The 22,768-nt window shown below is 34.2% G+C and overlaps 1 protein-coding gene across 1 annotated transcript in view; it reads left to right on the forward strand.

The window, feature by feature from the left end:
• Positions 1-22,768, forward strand: part of BIRC6 (baculoviral IAP repeat containing 6) — a 262,303-nt gene that overhangs the window by 144,913 nt on the left and 94,622 nt on the right. The window contains exons 49-58 of the mRNA XM_012652423.1: positions 371-627; positions 885-993; positions 2,908-3,129; positions 4,199-4,979; positions 6,722-6,865; positions 7,318-7,447; positions 12,094-12,225; positions 13,524-13,691; positions 17,792-17,965; positions 19,573-19,769. Of these exons, the coding sequence (XP_012507877.1) occupies positions 371-627; positions 885-993; positions 2,908-3,129; positions 4,199-4,979; positions 6,722-6,865; positions 7,318-7,447; positions 12,094-12,225; positions 13,524-13,691; positions 17,792-17,965; positions 19,573-19,769 (2,314 nt within the window). The remainder of the gene's footprint in view (positions 1-370; positions 628-884; positions 994-2,907; positions 3,130-4,198; positions 4,980-6,721; positions 6,866-7,317; positions 7,448-12,093; positions 12,226-13,523; positions 13,692-17,791; positions 17,966-19,572; positions 19,770-22,768) is intronic.

Raw genomic sequence — 22,768 nt, forward strand, 5'->3', positions numbered from 1 at the left:
TTTCTTTTTTTTTTTAAATTGAGTAATCTCTCCTGTTTTACATGTTTATTATAGTAATCAGTTTGTATTAATATGTATAAATATATATATGTTTAAAACTAGATTCGTGGATGATTTCTTTTAAAAAAGCAAGCATATGGTTTCTAAATGCTATGAACACTTAAGTCCTTTGGTATATGATTGTATTATAGGGGAAACTTACTATATGTTGAATTACTGATTTTGCAGCATTCTAAAACATGTTTTTTTAGATTGATTAAGGCTACTTATGAAACACAATATGCTGATGTTTAAAAGTTCTGTTCTGCCCCTGAGATAATTTGAGCTACTTATATTTACCACACAAGTCATTTTGTGTTGTACATTTCAGTATTGGATGGTTACGGTTATTACATCATTGCCTTACTCACATAAGTGATCTGGAAGGAATGATGGCAAGTGCAGCTGCACCTACTGCTAATCTGCTACAGACTTGTGCGGCCTTATTGATGTCTCCGTACTGTGGAATGCATTCACCCAACATTGAGGTTGTGCTTGTAAAGATAGGACTGCAGTCCACTAGAATTGGCCTGAAGCTTATAGACATTCTCCTGAGGAATTGTGCAGCATCAGGCAGTGATCCTACAGGTGACAAAGTTAATTAACTTTGATATTTTAATTTTTACATGTCTGCAAAGTTATAGCAGTTGAACTCTGTGATTTTTGTAATTAACTCTGTTTCAGAAATTAATTTCCCCTCTGGCTTCATTATTTTTGGAGTTTTTTTTTCTTGTTGGTAGACTTTATAGCAGACTTATTTTTAATGAATAATTAAATTAAACAAATCTTCCCATCCCCAATTTGCTTATTTAGCAACCTTTTTCTTTTGATTTTTTTGTTGCAAGATTTAAATAGCCCTTTACTTTTTGGAAGACTGAATGGACTTTCTTCTGACTCTACGATAGATATTCTTTACCAGCTTGGAACAACTCAGGATCCCGGAACAAAAGACAGGTATACGATCTCGTTTTTTGTTTATGCACACATAGGTACGCAAACATCCTGTAGTGAATGTTACTTATAATACTTTCTCTTTGGATGATCTTAAAAAAGTTAAGACAATACGGCCATATATCTCATGTTTAAATATATTCCTCACATGATGCAACCTTTACAGATTTTCGTATTTGGACATATTTCAAGCCAATTTGAACTTAGATTTCTTAATATTGCTTTTGAGGAATGGGAAGGAATAAAACATGTATTTTTAAGTTAACCATGTTGTGATAGCATCCTTATAAGGTGATGGTATCATGATCACACTATCTTAGGTAATAACTTACTAAACGTATACAAATATAGGAATATTATATCCATAGTTGGTACTTGTACAATTTTGATAATGATTATAATATTTGTTCTTAATGATTACTTACTAATTATTTATAATATTTACTGACATCTTTAAATTAAACTATATACCCTGTTTATCATGCTTCCTACCACAAAATGAAACAATGTTATACCAAGTAAATGATATCTGAACACTTCAGCTAAATGTTTATTGATTTTGACATTGAGGTAATTTTGATGAGTTGTCCCAATGTAGTTTTACTTTGATGTCTTTTACTTCAAAAATGATAAGAACTCCAAGTACTTTTTAAACACATTTTTGTTGATAAATTTTTGAGCAAACCCTTGCTCAAAAATTCTCTGGTTTTATATATAGCATCCATATTAGTGGAACATATTTATAGTATGTGTGACTATATTAATAATTTCTATGCTAGAGCTTATTTCCTTCTTACTTTGTAAATTGTTGAATTATTAATAATTTGGCATTTATAGGTGTTTCCTTAATAGCTGCTGTATGGCTGGCATGCTGCTAGATACTAGAGAGAAAGTTAATTGAGTCCTGCTCCAGGGTTGGGGAGACAGCAGTGTCACCTAATAAGGAGGATGTCAGGATTGTGAATACAGAATGGACTGCCTGGCAGTGAAGGCATTCTGGGGAAAAAAATATTTAATTTTATAATTAACGCTTTAATTAACTGTTTAATAAATTATTAATAATTAATAATAAATGGTGCCTTATTGAAAGTTTAAGAGTCTTAACCTTTTAGTCCTTCAGGTTAGAGAAAGAGATTAATTAGTATTATATACCTTCCTACCCCTATTTTTTTTTTTTTTACCCTGAAGCAAAGTATCTTATGGCCTAATCAAGAAATTTCAAAGGAAATAAACCAAATATAAACACAATGTTTGAAGAATTTGCTATTAAATCTTATCCCATGTTTTGGTTTTTTTATACTAACTCTAAAGCATTATTGCTTTAAAAATTTTTTTGCTCTCAGCTAATGGTTCAAAATTGGGTGTGTTTTACTACTCTCCTGCTCCATTGGTTTGGGAGTAGTTGTGGTACTTAAAGTATTTGTATGTGTGGAGGCTATATTGGTCAGAGTGAATGGGGTGGGTGGCTGCTATTGGAATTCACTGCTAGGGATCTAGGGATGTGAAACATGCTGTATTTCATGAGACTTTGTAAATAAGGAATTAGCCCCAGATCACTGCTCTAGATAGTGTGGATTTGCTATAAGGCAAGAGAAAATATAGAAGAAGAATGTGTGTGTGTTAATATGTATACCCCATAATTCTAAAAATTTATATGTTTTGTTATAAATAAGGTAAGAAGCAATCAATGCTTATTTGCTGAGTCATAATGTGTTATCACAAATCTTTTGATTGGTTAAAATTGGTAAAGATATTGGAAAACTGGAACTGGAACTACTATGTCTTTGTTATAAAAATGGTCAAGAACAATTAGTATATTATTCTCATAAATATCCTGCTTTCTATGCAAAGATGGGATCTATATCAAATGCTGATTTTGCTGTAGTTGGTTATTTGAATTCATTTTCTTCTTTTAAGAATTCAGGCCTTGTTAAAATGGGTCAGTGATTCTGCAAGAGTGGCTGCTATGAAGAGAAGTGGCAGGATAAACTACGTGTGCCCTAACTCTTCAGCAATAGAGTATGGTCTTCTAATGCCATCTCCTTCTCATTTGCACTGTGTAGCAGCAATTCTATGGCATAGTTATGAACTGCTTGTAGAGTATGATTTACCAGCACTGCTGGACCGAGACCTCTTTGAGTAAGTATGATTTGTGAAATGTTTTCTTTTTCCTAGTACTAGATCATTTTAGGTGTTCATTTGATAAAACAATATTTTATATGTTTATTTAGCTAAATATAATTTATCTTCTTGTTTTAAGAAGATGTATTAGCAGCACTGCCTGCATTTCTTACCTAAAATCGAAATGCTCAGTGTCGTGTTCCTACAGTTCATTGTTCCCAGTTGTAAATTTATTTACCAGATTCTTTTATCTTTAATGTATAATAAAACTGTGGAGAAAAAGTACAGCTAGAAACTTTGAAAGACTGTCTCTGGATTGTCCTTTTGACAAGTGGTTTCCATTTACTCACATGTCTTCACCAAATTCACCTAAGGCTTTGGTGAACTTACTGCTTGGCTACTGGTAAGTCTGTAGCAGAATACTGTATTTATTTCTGAAGAGTTCCATGATTTATAAAAGGTAGACCTTTTGTTCTCTAGTCTGTCATCTTCATATTTGGCCCTGCCAGTTGGCATAATCCATGACTTATTAGTGAACCTCTCTAGTATTTTTTGTTTGCAACATGATTTTAGTACATCATTCACGTCCAATCAGGGGTGGGGAACCCCCAAGGCCACATGTGGCCTTCTGGAACCTCAAGTGAATTCTTTTGACCGAATCCAAATTTTATAGAACAAATCCTTTTAATAAAGGGATTTGTTCTATGAAGTTTGGATTTGGTCGAGGGGTCACACTGGAGGGCCACATGTGGCCTTGAGGCTAAAGTTCCATTGTTTCTTTACATGACTTTTTTGAGGTCACACAGAGAACGGTAGAACCGGATAGAACCATTTTAATATTGGTTGCTTGATTTTCTGTACTAACTTGCAAGTCTAACCTAATTCCCAATCTATGTAAATTCTTAAATAATATATATATATGTTTTTCTGAAATCTTAAATTACAATATTATATTGTCATAATAATAAATCACAATATTATGTAATGTCAAATAATTTTGTCAGTGTAGATCTCCAATAAAAATAGTTGTAATGAGTTCTTTCTTTAAAAAACAGTATTATTAATATGGTGTTTTTTATTTTTCTAGGTTACTTTTTAATTGGTCCATGTCTCTTCCCTGCAATATGGTTTTGAAGAAAGCTGTTGACAGTCTACTTTGCTCAATGTGTCACATACATCCCAATTATTTTTCTTTGCTCATGGGCTGGATGGGAATTACCCCTCCTCCAGTGCAGTGTCACCACAGACTATCCATGACAGATGATAGCAAAAAGCAGGATCTTAGTTCATCTTTAACAGATGACTCTAAAAATGCACAAGCACCTCTCGCACTAACTGAATCACATTTGGCAACCCTTGCTTCCTCTTCTCAATCTCCAGAAGCTATTAAACAGTTACTAGACTCAGGTTTGCCTTCTCTTCTTGTGAGGAGTCTGGCTAGTTTCTGCTTTAGCCACATTTCTTACTCAGATAGCATTGCTCAGCCAATAGATACTTCCCAGGACAAACTCAGGCGGCATCATGTTGCACAACAATGTAATAAGATGCCTATCACAGCAGACCTGGTTGCTCCTATTCTTAGGTTTTTGACAGAGGTTGGCAATAGCCACATTATGAAAGACTGGCTTGGTGGTTCTGAAGTCAACCCACTATGGACGGCACTTCTGTTTTTATTGTGTCACTCTGGGTCCACTTCTGGAGGACATAATTTAGGTGCACAACAGACTAGTGCAAGATCAGCTTCTCTTTCTTCAGCTGCTACAACAGGATTGACTACTCAACAGCGCACAGCAATTGAGAATGCAACTGTTGCATTCTTTCTGCAATGCATTTCATGCCACCCTAATAATCAAAAGCTGATGGCACAGGTAAGAGAAGAAGAACTCTTATTATCTTAATATGCTGTCATATAGTTGGTGGAATTAGGTAAGAGGGGACATGTTATAAAGGCCAGATAATGGTAAAATTTAGGGCAAATGTGTTTAAGGATCTGAATTTAAACCAAAATTAAAGTAATCTCATTCCCTCAAAATACGCTGTCACATAAGTAAGTCATTCTTTATGATTGGCAGATTCATGGGTATTCCAGCTATAGATCATACACCCCTCCTTTTTAAAAAACTTCCCAAAATAAAAAGAACAAGCCCATAGAACATTTCAGCTGCTGAAATAGGATTAACCACTCAACAGTGGTCATTGAGTGCCATATCTGCATTGAGGCATTGCATTTTGGTGTAACCAGATTGCCATAAATGATAATTTGCTTCTCATTGTATAGACATTAGAATTATGGTAGGTTTTTGGCCGGGCGCGGTGGCTCACGCCTGTAATCCTAGCACTCTGGGAGGCTGAGGCGGGCGGATCGTTTGAGCTCAGGAGTTCAAAACCAGCCTGAGCAAGAGCAAGACCCCGTCTCTACTAAAAATAGAAAGAAATTAATCGGACAACTAAAAATATATAGAAAAAATTAGCCGGGCATGGTGGTGCATGCCTGTAGTCCCAGTTACTCGGGAGGCTGAGGCAGGAGGATTGCTTGAGCCCAGGAGTTTGAGGTTGCTGTGAGCTAGGATGACGCCACGGCACTCTAGCCCGGGCAACACAGTGAGACTCTGTCTCAAAAAAACAAATAAACAAACAAAAAACAATCATTGAGAATTATAGTAGGTTTTAGATAGGAGGCTATAGATAAATCACATTAAAAAATGTAGAAGATTGTATATTGTATTGGGTTTATGTGGCCAAAAACCTTGAAAGCCAGGATTATTTGAAGAGTAATTCCAGTTGCATTTTGCCAAATTTTGCTGCTTTCTTAGTCTTGTGACCTTTGGCAGGTTGTTTAACCAATACAGTGGGGCTAGCAATACCTGCTTCACAGATTTTTTTGAGAGGATTAAATATTTTAATGTATATAAAGTACCTAGCATGGGACCCTATCCGAGATATGGTAGATGCTAATAAATAGTAATCAACTTCTTTTTTCCTCCCCTTATTTAATAGTGCTCGTTCAGATCAAACTTTATTGATATATGGAAGGATAGCCATCACAATTTTTATAACATATTGAATGATTTAACTTTTAAGAACAAAAGCAAGATATTTTACTGCCTATAGTAATTACTTATTTGAAAACATCTCCTTGCAAAATGTGCCTAATTAAAAGGAAATGCTTAAATGAACAGGTTGAACCAAGGGCATGATTATAGATATTTGAAAATTTGTGTTCCATTGCTTTCTGGCTTAATTATCTCTGTTTCTTATTAAAGCTTTGTTTTATATTTTTACTATACCTTTTTCATAATTTTTGTTGTATCATAACCACCTTGATACTGACTAAAGGTAAAAATAAGTTGCTTGTGCCAGGTATTCATTATGCAAAACTCTTTAGTAGTAATTTCCCTTACCCACAGAAATGTTCGTTAAGCTTTTAACTTTTTATCTGCTTTGGTATTCATACATTTTAAGATGAAATAATTTGTTCTTTATTTGCTGATTTGATTGATGTGTTAAAATATCCTTGTTAATCTACTTTTTAAATTTCCTATTTATTCTTCAAAATAAAAGGCTGCAAATGAATTGTGCATTTAACTTTTTATATCTATTGCCTTGCCAGGTTCTGTGTGAACTATTTCAGACATCTCCTCAAAGAGGGAACCTTCCAACATCTGGTAACATTTCAGGATTTATACGAAGATTATTTTTACAGTTGATGCTGGAAGATGAGAAAGTGACAATGTTTCTTCAGTCTCCCTGTCCAGTGAGTTTTTAACACTTAAATCTGAATGATTAGCTGTGTGTAAATACAGTTTATAACTTCCTATCTGATAATTTCCTATCTCTATGTTCTTCTAACTTCTGATATAGCAAACTGAAACTAGAACAACCTTTATAGTTAATGAGAGGACTTGAAAATCTCTTTAGGATAATACTCACCCGCACACTTACAATAACATAATTATTCCTTGCCCTGAGTAGCATAATTTGATTTGGGAAAGAAATGAAAGAACACTTTAGGTACAATAATGCTAATGTAAAACTTGACCAACAAATCATGTGGCAAACATGCAACATGTAAAGAAATACATAAAATAAATGGCATATTGTATGCTTTATTAAAATTTTTTATTCTTGTATCCTTTTGCAATTGTTTCATAATGATATGTATTCCAAGAAATCACTCCTTGATTTCTTTGCTTTCTTGATTTTCAGCTGTACAAAGGAAGAATTAATGCTACTAGCCATGTCATCCAACATCCAATGTATGGAGCAGGCCATAAGTTCCGTACTCTGCATTTGCCAGTCTCGACAACATTATCAGATGTTCTTGACAGAGTGTCAGGCAAGTCATATTTAAGTATAAATTTTTCTTTAACTTTATGTTAGAAATATATGGAGTTTTACTTTTTTATATTTACTGCATCCACTTAGCAACCATTTATTAACTAGAAAAGGACATTACATGGGCATAGTTTGAAGTGTAAGAAGCTTCAATCAAGTGGGCAAAATGTACAATACATTCAAGCAGTTATAAATTTTTTGGGTTAGTGTGTGTTAGTGTGTAATAATTACAAAATGGGCAGCTGGAAATGTAGACAAGCTGTTGGCAGCCATTGATGGAATTTTCCCGTAATAAACTATCTGGTTATTTTATAGTAGTTGAATTGCAGGGTATTTCTTTGGATGGCAGGATTCTAATTAATGGACATTTACTAAATTAGAGGAAAAAATCAGTGATCAAGAGATGAAAATGGAATAGGTAGTATTGACTGGTCATCTTGCTGTTTATAGTGGTCAGTGAAGAAAACGGAGAGAACATTTTCTCCTAGGTTTCCTGACTGTATTTATTTTTGAGATGGGATCTCACTGCTGCCCAGGCTGGAGTGCAGTGGCGTTGTCATAGCTCACTGCTGCCTTGAGCTCTGGGCTTAAGCGATCCTCCTGCCTTGGTTTTCCAAATAGCTGGGACTGAAGGTGTGAGCTACCTTGTCTAACTAGGATGATACCTTTAAACAACATACAGGTTATTAAAGAAAAAGCAATTTTTGATGACAGATTCATATCAACTTTAGGTAGTTAGAGTTTATTACCTCTCAGAAATCCTAGTTAATCAATGAATGAAATCATTGAGCATCTATAATGCGCAAGGTACTGTAATTTGTCCTAAGGATGTAAAAGTGAGCAAGACACATTTTCTTCCCCTCAAGGTAGTTATGGTCTTGTGTATGTCGTCAGGTTTTAAAATAAACTGGAAATGTAAATGTTCACATTATAGCATAAATACAATAAATTTTATCTGTATACATAAGAGGGGAACCTAAGTTTTTAAGGGGAGCTGTGAACTGAAGGAAGAGTAGGAGTATCAGAAAAAAACTGGAGATATCCATTTCTCAGTTTAAAATACAAATCTAAAGCTCAGAATAAAAGATGGGGTTGAAGAGATTTAGCAGTTGTTACCATAGATAGATGGTAAGTTAAGCCATGTGAATGAGTATGATCACTATAGGTAGGAAAGATTCCTTTCCGGTTTACAGTCATTGTATCTAACAGAAGTGTATACATAAAATTAATAGTTCTTTCCTACCTTTTTTCAAGTTATATAATAAATAGTTAGCATACTATTATAAATTATATATTTAAAAAAACATTTTTTCTTACTTGAAAATGGCCACCTTATCTGTTACAGGTAAACTTTTCTGTAAATTTAATTTTAGAAGCTTTTTTCTATCATAGCCCTGAGATTGTCCATTCTACATGATGAAGAAAAATGAGAAGTAAAAATCAATTAGGTAGATGAAGGAGGTAGAGAAGATGAAAAGAGAAGATGAAGAGAAAGGGTACTGAAGTTGAGTTACTGATATTTCATGCATTTAACTTGAAAAAGTATAGACATTCTACTACAAAATAACTGAAAGTTTAACATTTTTATTCATCCTTATACTGTGAAAGAATGCTATTCTAAAACATTATTTAAAATATTTTTCAAATTAGTTTTCTTGATTATATAAAAAATGCTTTGAAGTACTACATCAAAATTTATGTGTTAAATTTAACCTCTATTTAACAATGATTTGGTCCTTTAAATTAGCTTTATGATTTTTAGCTATATCTTATGATATATTTACACGTATGTTTATATAATAACATGAATAAAAACAAGCAATTTAAAATACAATAGGTAATTTTACCCACTTCTGATAGCTTTCAAATAATCAAGTTTATGTGTCAGTATTTTTGCTTTTGTACATTTCTGTCACTGGTTTTAAGCATTTTGATTATTATATACCCTATTTATAGTTTTTTCTTCAATTTTTTTATGATTGGTGTTTGTTTTCTTGAATCTGTGAGTTTATAGATTTCATTAGGTTTGAAGATTTTTTGGCAATTATTTCTTTAAATATTTTGTCTCACCGCCCCTGTTTTGTGATTACAATTACTCATATATCATGCCACTTAAAGGTGCTTCACAGCTTATCAAAGCTCTGTTCCTTTTTTCCTCCAGTAATTTTTTCTCTATTTTTAAATGTTGGATAATTTCTCTTGGTATGTTGTCGACGTGATCTGTTCCTCTTCAATGTCTAATCTGTTAGAAGTTTGATTTTTTAAAAAATATTTCCTTGTCCTTACTTAAAGTGTACAAGCTTTCTTCTGCTTTCTTGAACATACTAGTTTGTTTGTTATTTTTCTCCTCCTTATGGATTGTATGTTCTTGCTTCTTTGCCTGGAAAATTTTATTGGATGCCATACAATGTGAATTTTACTTTTTCAGGTACTGGATGATTTTGTATTCTAATAAATGTTTTTAATTTTTTTCCAAAATGTAGTTTTGTTATTTAAAAACAGTTTGTTGCTTTGGGATGTGCTTTTAAGCTTTATTAAGTAGGATCAAAGCAGCTTTTAATCTAAGGCAAAATTTACTGTGATGAGGGAAATTTTTATAAACTTATGTTGTCTAGTTCAATAATTGTTGAATACGTGAAATGAGACTAAGGAACTGAAATTTTAATTTAAATTTTTAATTTTAACAAACTTTAAATAGGCTACCAGATTTGACAATGCGGGTTTAAGTCCAATTTGATGTTATTTCTGAGGCAATAACCTTTTGAGTACTCAGTTAGGAATACACTGGTCATTAGGAACCCAAGCATTTCTTTGCCATTTGAGACCCTGGGATTGTTTCCCTTGCTACATTTGGGTAGTACTTTTACTGGCTTTCAGTGATTTCCTCACATGTGTATACTTGTCAGTGCACTCCGAAGACTCGCAGAAGACCGTCTATAGATCTCTAGAGCTCTTTGCAAATCTCTTGCTCTTGGAAATGTTTCCTATGAACAACCACCAACTGCCTTTGTCTTCTGGATTCCCAGTTTTGTATCTTTAACCTAGGGTGACACCTGGATTATGCTGAGCTGAAACTCTCCAGATAGTAAGCTGGCTCGATCCTAGGGCTCAACTCTTTTGTTTCCACTCACCCAGGTGTCACTGTCCTGCCCTGCCCTGCCCTGCCCTGCTTGCCCAGTGTCTGAAAACTATTGTTGCATGTATTTCCTAATTATTAGTTATTAGTTAGGTGGGAGAGTGAACTTGGTCCTTATTTTTCTGTGTTGGCCGGAAGTACAATTCTAAACCAGAGCAGTTTTAAAAAGGGAAGTTGAGAAAAATTTATCTTAGTGATGCCTTTTAATGTTTGAATGCTATTTATTTTTTAGATTTTACTTTTGAGATAAGAGTAAATAAATGAAAATCAGTTGAACTTCTGATTGTACTAAATAAATTCTTATCACCTAATGCGCTTCCCATGTTTTTTTCCTACTTGATTATGCTCAATTAATTTTGTAAATTTCTTATTACTTAATTATTTCATTCTGACCTATGTCAATATTTTTGCCATTTGGGGTTGCTTATTTTTGTTAGAAAGTAAAATTTATTTTTACTATGCATTAATATTGCTTACCGAATTTTTAAATTTCACATAAACTATCCAAAGGCAATCAGCAGTTAGTAGTAAGAAGCTCTAGAAATTGAGATCACTTGAATATTTTCCTATACTCAAAGAAAACTATAAAATAGGAGTTATTACAAAAGATGCTATTTATTGTTTTATTATCTCAATCTTTTCAACATTATAAAACACTTTGGATCATAACTGTGTTAAATTAGAAAAGTAGAAAGAATCCTTATGAATCATATCCATATATTGAAAAAATTTTCTAATATCAAAATAGTTCACTCAGCCTTTAGATTATTTAATGGCTAAATCATATCATTATATTATCTCCCATTTATTTCTTGATTTTTAATTGCATGCTGTATACCAAAGTAATGAAAGAAATATTAATTCAGAAAGTAAAAAACTGTCTGTGAAATCCTTCAGTATTCATTTTTTAAATAGTAGTAAAACATATTACTTTGTCATCTAAGATTCCTATTTTATTCCTAAATAAAAATAACAGAAGTTGTTAAAGAAATTTGTTCCTTTATACTCCTATTTGTAGTACAAATAGAAGTCTAGTGAATGCTTTAGAGTGAGTCCTGAGCTTGAGTCTTGTATTTCCTATTTACAGGTTTTATCATTAGCATTTCTAAGGCTGTTTCCTCATTTCAAAAATAATATTCTTTCTTGATACCCATATTGTGAGGACTGAACTAGATGTAGTTGTCAAGCACATTGACTTATACCTAAAAGAAAGCAAGTTTTCATGCTAATGGTTTTTCATTGTCTCTAGAGGTAGTACTAGTAAAATATTGTATGTAGTAGTTTCTAGAGATTGGAACTTATATATCCTGGCTTAAGAAGAGTGACAAGTCTCTTATCAATATCAGGAAGGATTGAATGTCAGTTTTTACTGTATGACATTTTTTCTAAATTCCTTTATATTTCCTCAATATTAGGGATAATGTTATATAATCTCCTGAAATACTTAGTGCTTCCCCTTTTTAATGATTTGGAAAAGCAATGTATTTCAGATAGATAATATTTTCTTACAGATACTCCGAGTATCACAGCTAAACTAATTAGTGAACAGAAAGATGACAAAGAAAAGAAGAACCATGAAGAGAAAGAAAAAGTTAAGGCAGAAAATGGATTTCAGGACAATTACAGTGTTGTTGTTGCCTCTGGTATGCTTTCTAATTTTTATAACCTTGGTTTTGTTTGGGTTTCTATAAAAATATAACCATTCTAATTATAGGAACTTGATGTAATAAGTAAATGTAAAAATCTGATTTGTGATGATGTTTTAATACTAAATTTAAAAATATTGTAACAAATCCATTACTCTTTGGCACTGGAATTATTATTACACTTAAATATATTTAAAATATTATTTTATATCCACAGCTTACTACATTTTATCAATTACAGAACATGTGTCAATAGTTTGGAATAGATATTTCATTTAAGCCTTGATAGTGCACCCTTGGGTGAATCATACCCTTTCAAATCTGCTAAGTGTTAAGGAATTTTTGTATAATCTCCTTGTTTAAGAAAAATATGAAAATTTATTCACTAGTTTTCATTTACAATGTGTTTATTACATAAAATTAGTAAATGAAAATAATTTTTAAACATGATTGAAAAATGAATTTTTAGTATTAGGTTCCAGAAGAAAAATTAGCAAGGATAACTGGTAATTTTGGAGGAGTATTTCCTTAACATATAGGTTAGGTGATTTTAGTTCAAAAGAGAAGTCTCAGAATAGGTTACCTTACTCCTCAAACAGGAGACCTCTGTATTGGTGGTAATAAATCCTTTCTTGGAGAAAAATTAAGAATACGAGGTTTTATATATTTGCATAAAACTGCTTTCTACTAAATGGATAGTCACCTGTATTTCAGAGATTGTAGCTGTATTTTTTACTTTATTGGAAAATAGGTACAGATACAAAGCCAGAATTATTTATGGTATCTGAGGAAGGACAGACAAATAGAATTGGGAAATTAGATACTGGATAGAAGAAATATTTTTTTAACTTTTTAAAATAATTTACTTATTCATTTTTTTTAGAGGTGCTAGGTATCTTGTTCTGTTGCTTAACCTGGAGTGTAGTGTCACAATCATAGTTCACTGCAGCGTTGAATTCCTGGGCTTAAGCATTTCTCCTGCCTCAGCCTCCCAAGTAGCTAGGACTACAGGCACATGCCATCATGCCTAGCTAATTACATTTTTTTTGTAGAGAGGGGGTCTTGCTGTGTTGCCCAGGCTGGTCTTGAACTTCTGGGCCAAAACAGTCCTCCTGCCTTAGCCTCCCAAAGTGCTAGGATTACAGATGTGAGCAATGGTGCCTAGCCTAGAAGAAACATTTCTATCTTTTGGTGTTAGCCAGGAATGCATGTTTTATTAAAATATTTTATAAACACCCTTTTACTTCATATTAATGTGTTGGCTATATAGAATCTTACTGCTTCTTTTCTTCTAGGGTTGAAATCCCAATCTAAACGTGCTGTGTCGGCTACACCACCTCGCCCACCATCCAGGAGGGGGAGGACTATACCTGATAAAATAGGAAGTGCTTCCTCAGGAGCAGAGGCTGCCAACAAAATAATTACTGTCCCAGTGTTTCACCTATTTCACAAACTCTTGGCAGGTAATGTTCACAATGAATAAATATCAAAGAAATAATTTTTCAACTATATAAATCAAATGTGTAATCACCATGTTATCAGGGTGGTATTGATGGGATAAATGCGTTAGAGACTTTCTCCATATAGTTCTTCCAAGTGAGGGTAAAAAGGGAATAATCTATTACATATCCTTTTTAGCACTATCAACTTACATATCTCTACTTTACTGGCTTTCTGAATTTTTCTATCAGCATGCCATAAAACAATTGATAAAAGTGAATGTTTAGAGAGTTTATGACAAGCTATATAGGAAGCAACGTGAGTCACATTTTGTAGAACTAGTTTTAGCAGTGGAATTCTTAGACCTGTGGTAGTTGAGCAATATGTTCTTCCCAGCTAATACCAATTCATTGACCAATATACTGTCATTAGTGAAGGTGATACAAGTTGAGCATCCTGATCTGAAAATCCAAAACTTTTTGAGCACCATTATTACGCCACAAGTGGAAAATTCTACACCTGACCTCATGTGATGGGTTGCAGTCAAAATGCAGGTGTGCAACACACAGTTTATTCTGCATCCACAAGGGAAAAAATCACTCTTCCAGCCCCCTTAAGGTGATACATCTTTTCCATGCATGCCCACATCCCTCCACACAAACACTCCCACAAAGGGTAGTGTAAGTGTAATCACATGTGTGCAGGCTGGATGCACCAACAGCAGATGCCCACATGGTTCCCAGACCTATATGCATTACTTACTGTGTCTTTTGGCTTATTCTCTGCTCTGTGATTTAAAGATATTGTTAAAAATGTCACAGTGGCCTGCAGATACCCCTATAGGTAATGGTGCTAAGAGTAAGAGGAAGGATTTATGGTTGTCTGTGGTACAGAAAGTTGAGCTGTTAGAGAAACTGCACAGTGTGAAACATCTTACAGAAGAGTATGCTGTTGGAATGACCACCATATATGACCTGAAGAAACAGAAGGATAAACTGTTTAAGTTCTGTGCTGAAAGTGAGGAGCAGAAATTAATGAAAAATAGAAAAACTGCATAAAGCTAAAAATGAAGATCTCATTTGTGCATTCAAAGAGTGGATTCGCCAGCATTGCGGTAAGAACACATGCCACTTAATGATATGCTGCTTATGAAACAAGCAAGGATCTATCATGATGAACTGAAAATTGAAGGGAACTGTGAATTTTCAACAGGCCGGTTGCAGAAATTTAAGGAAAAAACATGGCATTAAATATTTAAAGAGATGTGGTGTTAAAACACCTACTGATCAGGAAGCAGATGGAGACATTCATTGATGAGTTTGCCAAGGTCATCCCTGATGAATATCTGGCTCTGGAACAAGTCTATAATGCTGATAAAACATCATGTTTTGGCATTATTGCCCCAGAAAAACAGTGACTACAGCTGATGAGATAGCCCCTAAAGGAATTAAGGATGCCAAGGACACAATAACTGTGCTGGGATGTGCTAAAGCAGTAGGCATGCATAAATATAAACCTCTTAATAGGGAGAAGCTTGCTTCTTACTGGTCCAATATTGTGCAGACAAAAAGGCATGGATCACTAGGGACATCTTTTCTTACTGGTTTCACAAACATTCTATACCAGCGGCTTATGCTCACTGCACTGAAGCTGGACTGGATGATGACTGCAAGATTTTGTTATTCCTCGACATGTGTTCTTCTCCTCCTCTAAGCTGAAATCCTCATCAGAAATAATGTACTTTCCTCCAAATGTGACTTCATTAATTCAGCCATGTGACCAGGGTATCTGTAGATCAATAAAGAGTAAATACAAAAGCCTGTGCTTTACTGTGGTGGTTCTTGGTGGGGGGGAAACACATGCTTGAACAGCATGCTGGCAGCAGTGAATAGAGGTATGGGCATGGAGGTTTTCAAAAGAAGTTTAGCATGAAGTATGGCTATATATGCTGCTGCCAGTGCTTGGAACCCAATGGCTAAAGGCACAGTTGTATATGCCTGGCACAACCTTTGATCTGTGACTGGCTATTTGGGATGGTGGTGAACTAGGTATGACTTTGAAGGGATTCTGCGTGTCCAGTGAGAAAAAATTGATGTCAGACCTCCTTCCATATGTAAAAAATAATACCTTCAGAGTCTGTCAGTCAGGTGGAAGAAGTGGATATCAAAGAAGTTAAAACTGATATTGAGGCCGGGCGCGGTGGCTCACGCCTGTAATCCTAGCTCTCTGGGAGGCCGAGGCGGGCGGATTGTTTGAGCTCAGGAGTTCGAAACCAGCCTGAGCAAGAGCGAGACCCCGTCTCTACTAACAAATTAGAAAGAAATTAATTGGACAACTAAAAATATATACAAAAAACTAGCCGGACATGGGTGACGCATGCCTGTAGTCCCCGCTACCGGGAGGCTGAGGCAGGAGGATTGCTTGAGCCCAGGAGTTTGAGGTTGCTGTGAGCTAGGCTGACACCACGGCACTCTAGCCCGGGCAACACGGTGAGACTCTGTCTCAAAAAAAAAAAAAAAAAAAACTGATATTGAGGGTCCAGTTCACTCATTGATTGACGGTGAAATAGCCAAAATGGTTCTGAATCACGGTGATCATGATAATAGTGACAATGAAGATGTAACACTACAGAAAAAGTGCCTGTGGTTGACATAATGAAAATGTGTGATGGGCATATTGAAGGACTAGAGCACAGTGCATTCATAACAGAAGAAATCATGTCAATTTATAAAATCAAAGAGAGACTTCTAAGATAAAAACCGTTGTTTTTTCCTCCAGAGTCATGTGCCTCAACCTCACCAGGTGCTGGGATTATAGGCGTGAGCCACCACACCCAGCCTGTAAGAAAAGTTTAAAAAGCCACCCAACAGAATGCTTCCTCATTCCTATAGGACCCACTTCCTGGTTCCTTAACTGCTTCTGATGTTTCTTCTCACCTAAAAAAATACAATGTACATTGTATCTGTGTTATAGTGGGACAAGGGGAAAAAAATGTAGTGTACAGTGACTTTTTAATCAAAACATAGCATTGTAGATGAAACCGAAAGCTTGTTGTCGTTTGGTGTTGCTGTTGTTTATAGCTGACACAGGTATTTTGGTGATGCTACTGTGTTGCTTAGTTACCCTGAACACTTATTTTTTCACTGCATTAATGGTATGTTTTTACTGTTAAGTATTAATACTTAGTGTGAATAGGTGTAAGAAAACGATTGCTTATCGGTAGCATATGAATTCAGAGTCAGGAATGATGGTGATGCCAAACAGCTCAATGTTTTCCACACGTGGGGCTGAGATAGTAGCATCTTTGCCTTCTGATGGTTCAGTGTACACAAACTTTGTTTCATGCACAAGTTATTTAAAATATTATATAAATTTATCTTTAGGCTATGTGTATAAGGTGTGTCTGAAACGTAAGTGAATTTCATGTTTAGACTTGGGTCTTATCGCCAAGGTACCTCATTATTTGTATGAAACTATTCCAAAATCAAAAAAAAAAATTTGAAATCGAAAACACTTCTGGTCCCATGCATTTTGGATGAGGGATACTCAGCCTATATCCATTTGTCACCATTTTTGTGATACATTATAATGAAACTGCCAACTAAATTTGAATGAATTTGCCTTCTTAACTTCACGTTATCTATTTATAACATAGGTCAACAAACTATGGCTGGCGGATTGAATACCTATTATTGTAAAGAAAGTTTTATTGAAATACAACTATGCCTGTTTATTAATGTATTGTCCATAGCTGTTTTTCTACTACAACAGTAGATTAGTAGTTATGGCAGAGACCATATGGCCCCTACAGTTTACAATATTTATTATCTATCCATTTATGGAAAAAACTTGCTAGCCCCAGATTTATGGGAATGTTTGTTCCTTTGTTTCTGTTTTACCCATGACTTCATACTTCAATTAACAATTTCTATAGATATTATTCACGTGTCAAATAAATAAATTCGATTTTTGTAAACTTTTCAATGGTTATTTTTAAATTGTTTAGTAATTGGTGTCAGAATCAAACTCGTGTAATTTAGTAAAAACAGTAAATTGAGTAAACTGAACGAAGTAAATGTCTCTTTCTTGGATTCCAGATTTAACTTAGTTATGTTATTTTTAGGCCAGCCATTGCCAGCTGAAATGACACTTGCCCAGCTTTTAACTCTCCTGTATGACCGAAAACTTCCTCAAGGTTACCGCTCAATAGATCTAACTGTCAAATTGGGATCAAGAGTTATCACAGATCCAAGTCTGTCAAAAACAGATTCTTTTAAAAGACTACACCCTGAAAAAGGTATGTGTGTGATACTACTTTAATAATTATGGTCTGTCATACAAGGAGACAAGGATTTCTGTAACTTATGACTTAACTGACCTATATTTTTATTATAACTTAACAAGATGTCATTTTTCTTAGTGACTGAGTTATTTATAAATATAGGAAATTGCCATTATTTCCTTCAGATATTAAGTTGTGTTAATTCCTCTTATACCATCACTTACTTTATGAGCACAACTGCTTTAATTTCTAATATTATTTCTTTGAGAGCTATGTGAATTATTTGTCATTCTGTACTCAAAGCGAGAACCCCAATTTACAATTTAGTTATAATTTATATTAGAGTGGCACATCATGCTCAAAAACATTTTTTCCTTATACAGAATTAGGATCATATATTTTCTATCTTTTTGCTTTTCATTTTTAGTTTTTTTAAAGACAGGATCTTGCTCTGTCATTCAGGCTTAGAGGGTAGTGGTGCATCATAGCTCAACCGCAACCTCAAATTCTGGGATTCAAGTGATCCTCCCGCCTTAGCCTCCCAACCATCTAGGACTACAGGTGTATGCCACCATGCCTGGATAAATTTTTTAATATTTTGTAGAGATGGAGTCTTGCTATGTTGCTCAGGCTAGTCTCGAATTTCCAGCCTGAAGTGATCCTCCCCCCTTGGCTGGGATTACAGGTGTGAGCTCCCATGCCCAGCCTATCTTTTTATTTTTCATTTATATAATATATTAAATATTTTTAAGTGTGCATTTTTATTGGTTGTATTTTTATATGGATATAACAAAATTTATCTTTTTCCCCAATCATTGAAACTTACTGGTTCTAATTTTTTGCTCTTATAAATGCTATTTAAGTATTGGATTTTCATAGTGTGAATCTGCTATCAAGTTATTTAAACTTTTCATCTTTCTCATGATTAAAGTTCAATTTTTAGTTACTGGCCTTTTGTATCTGTAAATTAATACATCTTCTTTGCCCAGTTTTTCAGCAGGATTATCTTTTTTTTTTTTTTTAAATGTTTATAAGGTCTGGTTACGTGTTGAACGTACTACCTTTGGTTTTCCTCAGTGAGTAATTCCAGGTTAAACCAATATGGTATAATATTTAGTTTTCAGTCAGAAAATTTTTCCATTTTTCTTAATTAGATACTTTAGAGTGTGAGTATGTATATTATTCGCTGTGAGTGTCTTTTTAGGACTTACGTATTTTAGCATAGAATCTAACTTAGAGTTATGCCCAAAAGGACAATGCTTTTCAAACTTCATTAAGCTTACAAATTACTTACAGAATCATGTTAAATGCAGATTCTTATTGTGTGGGTCTGTAGTGAGCCCTGAGATTCTACAATTTCAAACAAGCTCTCAGGCAATGCCCATGCTACTGGTCAGTAAACCATATTTTGAGTAACAAGAGTATAGAAGGCAATATCAGAAGTCATTTAAGGGTCATTGTAGTATCTACTCTTAATACAACTGTATTTGAATAACTGGCAATATTTTTGTGCTCTTTTGTTGAGCAGAGAGAAGGCAACATTATCTGCTTTTGTAAATGAAAGAATATTTTAAAAATAGGTACTTTCTTACCTATTCATTTATTTGTAACTTACTGTCTAGATCATGGAGACTTACTTGGTAGCTGTCCAGAAGATGAGGCTCTCACTCCAAGTGATGAGTGCATGGATGGGATATTAGATGAATCTTTACTGGAAACCTGCCCCATTCAGTCACCATTACAAGTTTTTGCAGGAATGGGTGGGCTGGCTCTTATTGCGGAGAGACTACCCATGTTATATCCAGAAGTAATTCAACAGGTAAGGTATTCCCTAATTTAATATATCATTAAAAAAGCCCCCCCCCTCCTTTTTTTTTTTTTTTTGCTTTTAACTTACTTGCATTAACATTGTGGAAGTACCCTTTCCTTTATAATCTTTTAGCATTGTATAAATTTTTCAAAGGTCAGCCTGTACAGAGCTTCATCAGAATTAATTGGTACTGAACAAATGTTGAAGACCAAACACATTTGCCAAATTCAAGACAAACTGTAGCATTTGTCTTGAATTCATGGTTGTTGCATATACTAGCATTCTCATTTCTGTGCATCTTTAGGTGTGGTATTTATTGTGGATATTATTGGAAATGGGAGAGTAAAATAGTAGTATAGTGTATATTGCTACCCAAATATGTCTTTTTGTTTACTTTTTATTCCTGTTTTAGGTGCCATTTCCATTTTAGGTAGTTTAAAAACCGTATTAATTTAAACCATTCACATATTCCTTAATGTTGCTGTCATTGATGTGTGTGCTTCCTGTGCTCTTTTCTACTTTTATTAATGAGGGAGGAGTGTGGTGCATGGAGAGTTGTAAATACAAACACTTTTATATTTGTTGAATGAAGTAGGGGAATTATTCTCACTGATTTTGTATACTCTGTGTGTGTGCTTGTATTCATTTTCTAGAACTACTGTAACACAAAACCACACGCTGGGTGTTTTAAAACAACAGAAATTTATTCTCTGCAATTCAGGAGGCTGTAGGTCTGAAATCAAGTTGTCACCAGGGCCATGCTCCCTCTGAAGGTCTAAGGAAGAATCTTTCCTAGCCTCTTAGTGGCTTCTGTTGCTTGCCACTAGTGCTTGTCATTCATTGGTTTGTAGCTGCATCACTCCAATTTCTGCCTACATCTCATATGGCCGTCTTCCCTGTGTGTACTGTGTGTCTCTGTATCTCTCTCTTTATACAAACACCAGTCATTCGATTTAGGGTTCCCCAAGCCAACATTTCCTCATCTTAACTTGATTACATCTCCAAAGATCCTATTTCTAAATAAGGTCACATTCACATAAGAGTGTCAGGGGCAAGCATGAGCTGGAATGCTGATGGAGTTGTGCAGTGATTTAGGACGCTGCCTCTTATGGAGAAGACGGAATTTGAAGAGTTAGTCCTGCCAAGTTAGAAGTAAAAATCTTAGCTTTACCATTGGAATTCCAAATGGGCCAAACATTAAGAGTAAAGACCACATCCCCCTAATGAAGGATTTACCTTAGAAATAAGAGCACAACCAAAATGGGCTCTCCTCATAAATTACAAAAGCCTCTGTAAGTTCCGAGTGATCTACCAGTAATTTAACTGGCTGCTAAAACAGAACAAGACACGCTCCAGAGAAGATTTTAGAATCAAGAGTTGACACATCTCATCAACAATGTGGAGTATATAATAAAAAAGATCACTAGCTAAGCAGAGAAATAAGAAAATGTGACCCATAGTCAACAGTAAAATCAGTGAAACTGATGTTAGAATTTTCAGACAACTACTTTAAAATAATTGTGATGTATCTATGAAGACTCTACTTAAATCCAGCAGTATGTATAATTATATTAAATATAAGTATACTAAACACTCAGAAAGCAAAAATTTGTCAGAATAAAGAAAAAAGTATATACTGTTTACAAGAGATGAACTTGAAAGCCTTAAAAAGCTAGTGTGCCTATTTTAATCATTGACAGAGTCAAATTATGGAAAAGCAATATAAGAAATAAAGAGGGTTATTAAATCACTGTCAAAGGATTAATTCAGAAGTCGTAACAGTCCTAAATATGTGTGCATCTAATAACATAGCCCAAAAGTACATGAAACAGAAATTGATAGAATTGAAGGAGAATTAGGCAGATCTATATTCAGTTATAGATTATAGCATTTATCTCTCAGTAATTGAAAAGTAAAGATATAGGAGATTTGGGGGTAAAAACCTAAAACTTCTATACAGATCTAATCAACATTTATAGAACACAGTATTTACCAACTACACGATGAACTTCTATTCAAATGTATGCACAACTTCACCAAGAAAAACAAGCCTCAGTGAATTTTAAAGCACTGAAGTCAAACCAAATCTGTTCCCTGACCACATCAGAGTTAAATTAGGAATCAGTAGCAATAGATATCTAGAAAAACTAAGCAGTGCAGTTCTGAGTAATACTTGGATGAAAGAAGATATCACCATATATTACAATATATTTAAAAATGATAATGCAAACATGACATGGGATATAGCTATAGCAGTGTGTAGAGAGAAATTTTATAGCTTTAAATGCTTATAATTAAAAGAAGAGATTTAAGATCAATGATGTGTGCTTCCATTCTAAAAAACTAGGAAAAGAAGAGTAAATGAACCCGAAAGAAGAAGCAAGGACCAATTAAAAGTAAGAGTCAGAATCAATTAAATGTAAAACAAAGAAACAAGAAGGCCAAACATTTTGTTCTTTGAAACTTTTAATAAAACTGATGATCTGTCAAAACTTAAAGAAAAAAGGAAATTCACACAAATTGGCAATATCACAGATGATAGCAAGCACATTATAATAGTTTCTAGAGAATAAAATAATAAGGGACTATTATAACCAACTTTTGCCAGCAATTTGACGACTTAGATGTAATGGATGAATTCTTTGAAAAACACAGCTTACCAAAAACCTACACAAAAAGTGGATATGTATGATTGTATGTACACACTTGCACAAAATTGTAATCAAACAAACTTTTTTTAGTCTGTTTTAATTTTTAAATACCATACCCTATGATTTTTTTAGTCTTTTAATTTTTAACTACCATCACTATGATTTTTGAAATCACATTAATCCCATGTTTCTGCAGTTCAAACTAAAGCCCATTTTTTGTTATTAAACTATAACATTTGACAGAGAAAATACCATGTCTTCAGTCATAAGTAAAGTAGAAAGTTTGTTGTCACATAGAATTAAAGAGAAAGGCCGGGCGCGGTGGCTCACGCCTGTAATCCTAGCTCTCTGGGAGGC

This window comes from Propithecus coquereli, unplaced genomic scaffold, assembly GCF_000956105.1.
Source record: "Propithecus coquereli isolate 6110/MARCELLA unplaced genomic scaffold, Pcoq_1.0 Scaffold39, whole genome shotgun sequence".
NCBI lineage: Eukaryota > Metazoa > Chordata > Mammalia > Primates > Indriidae > Propithecus > Propithecus coquereli.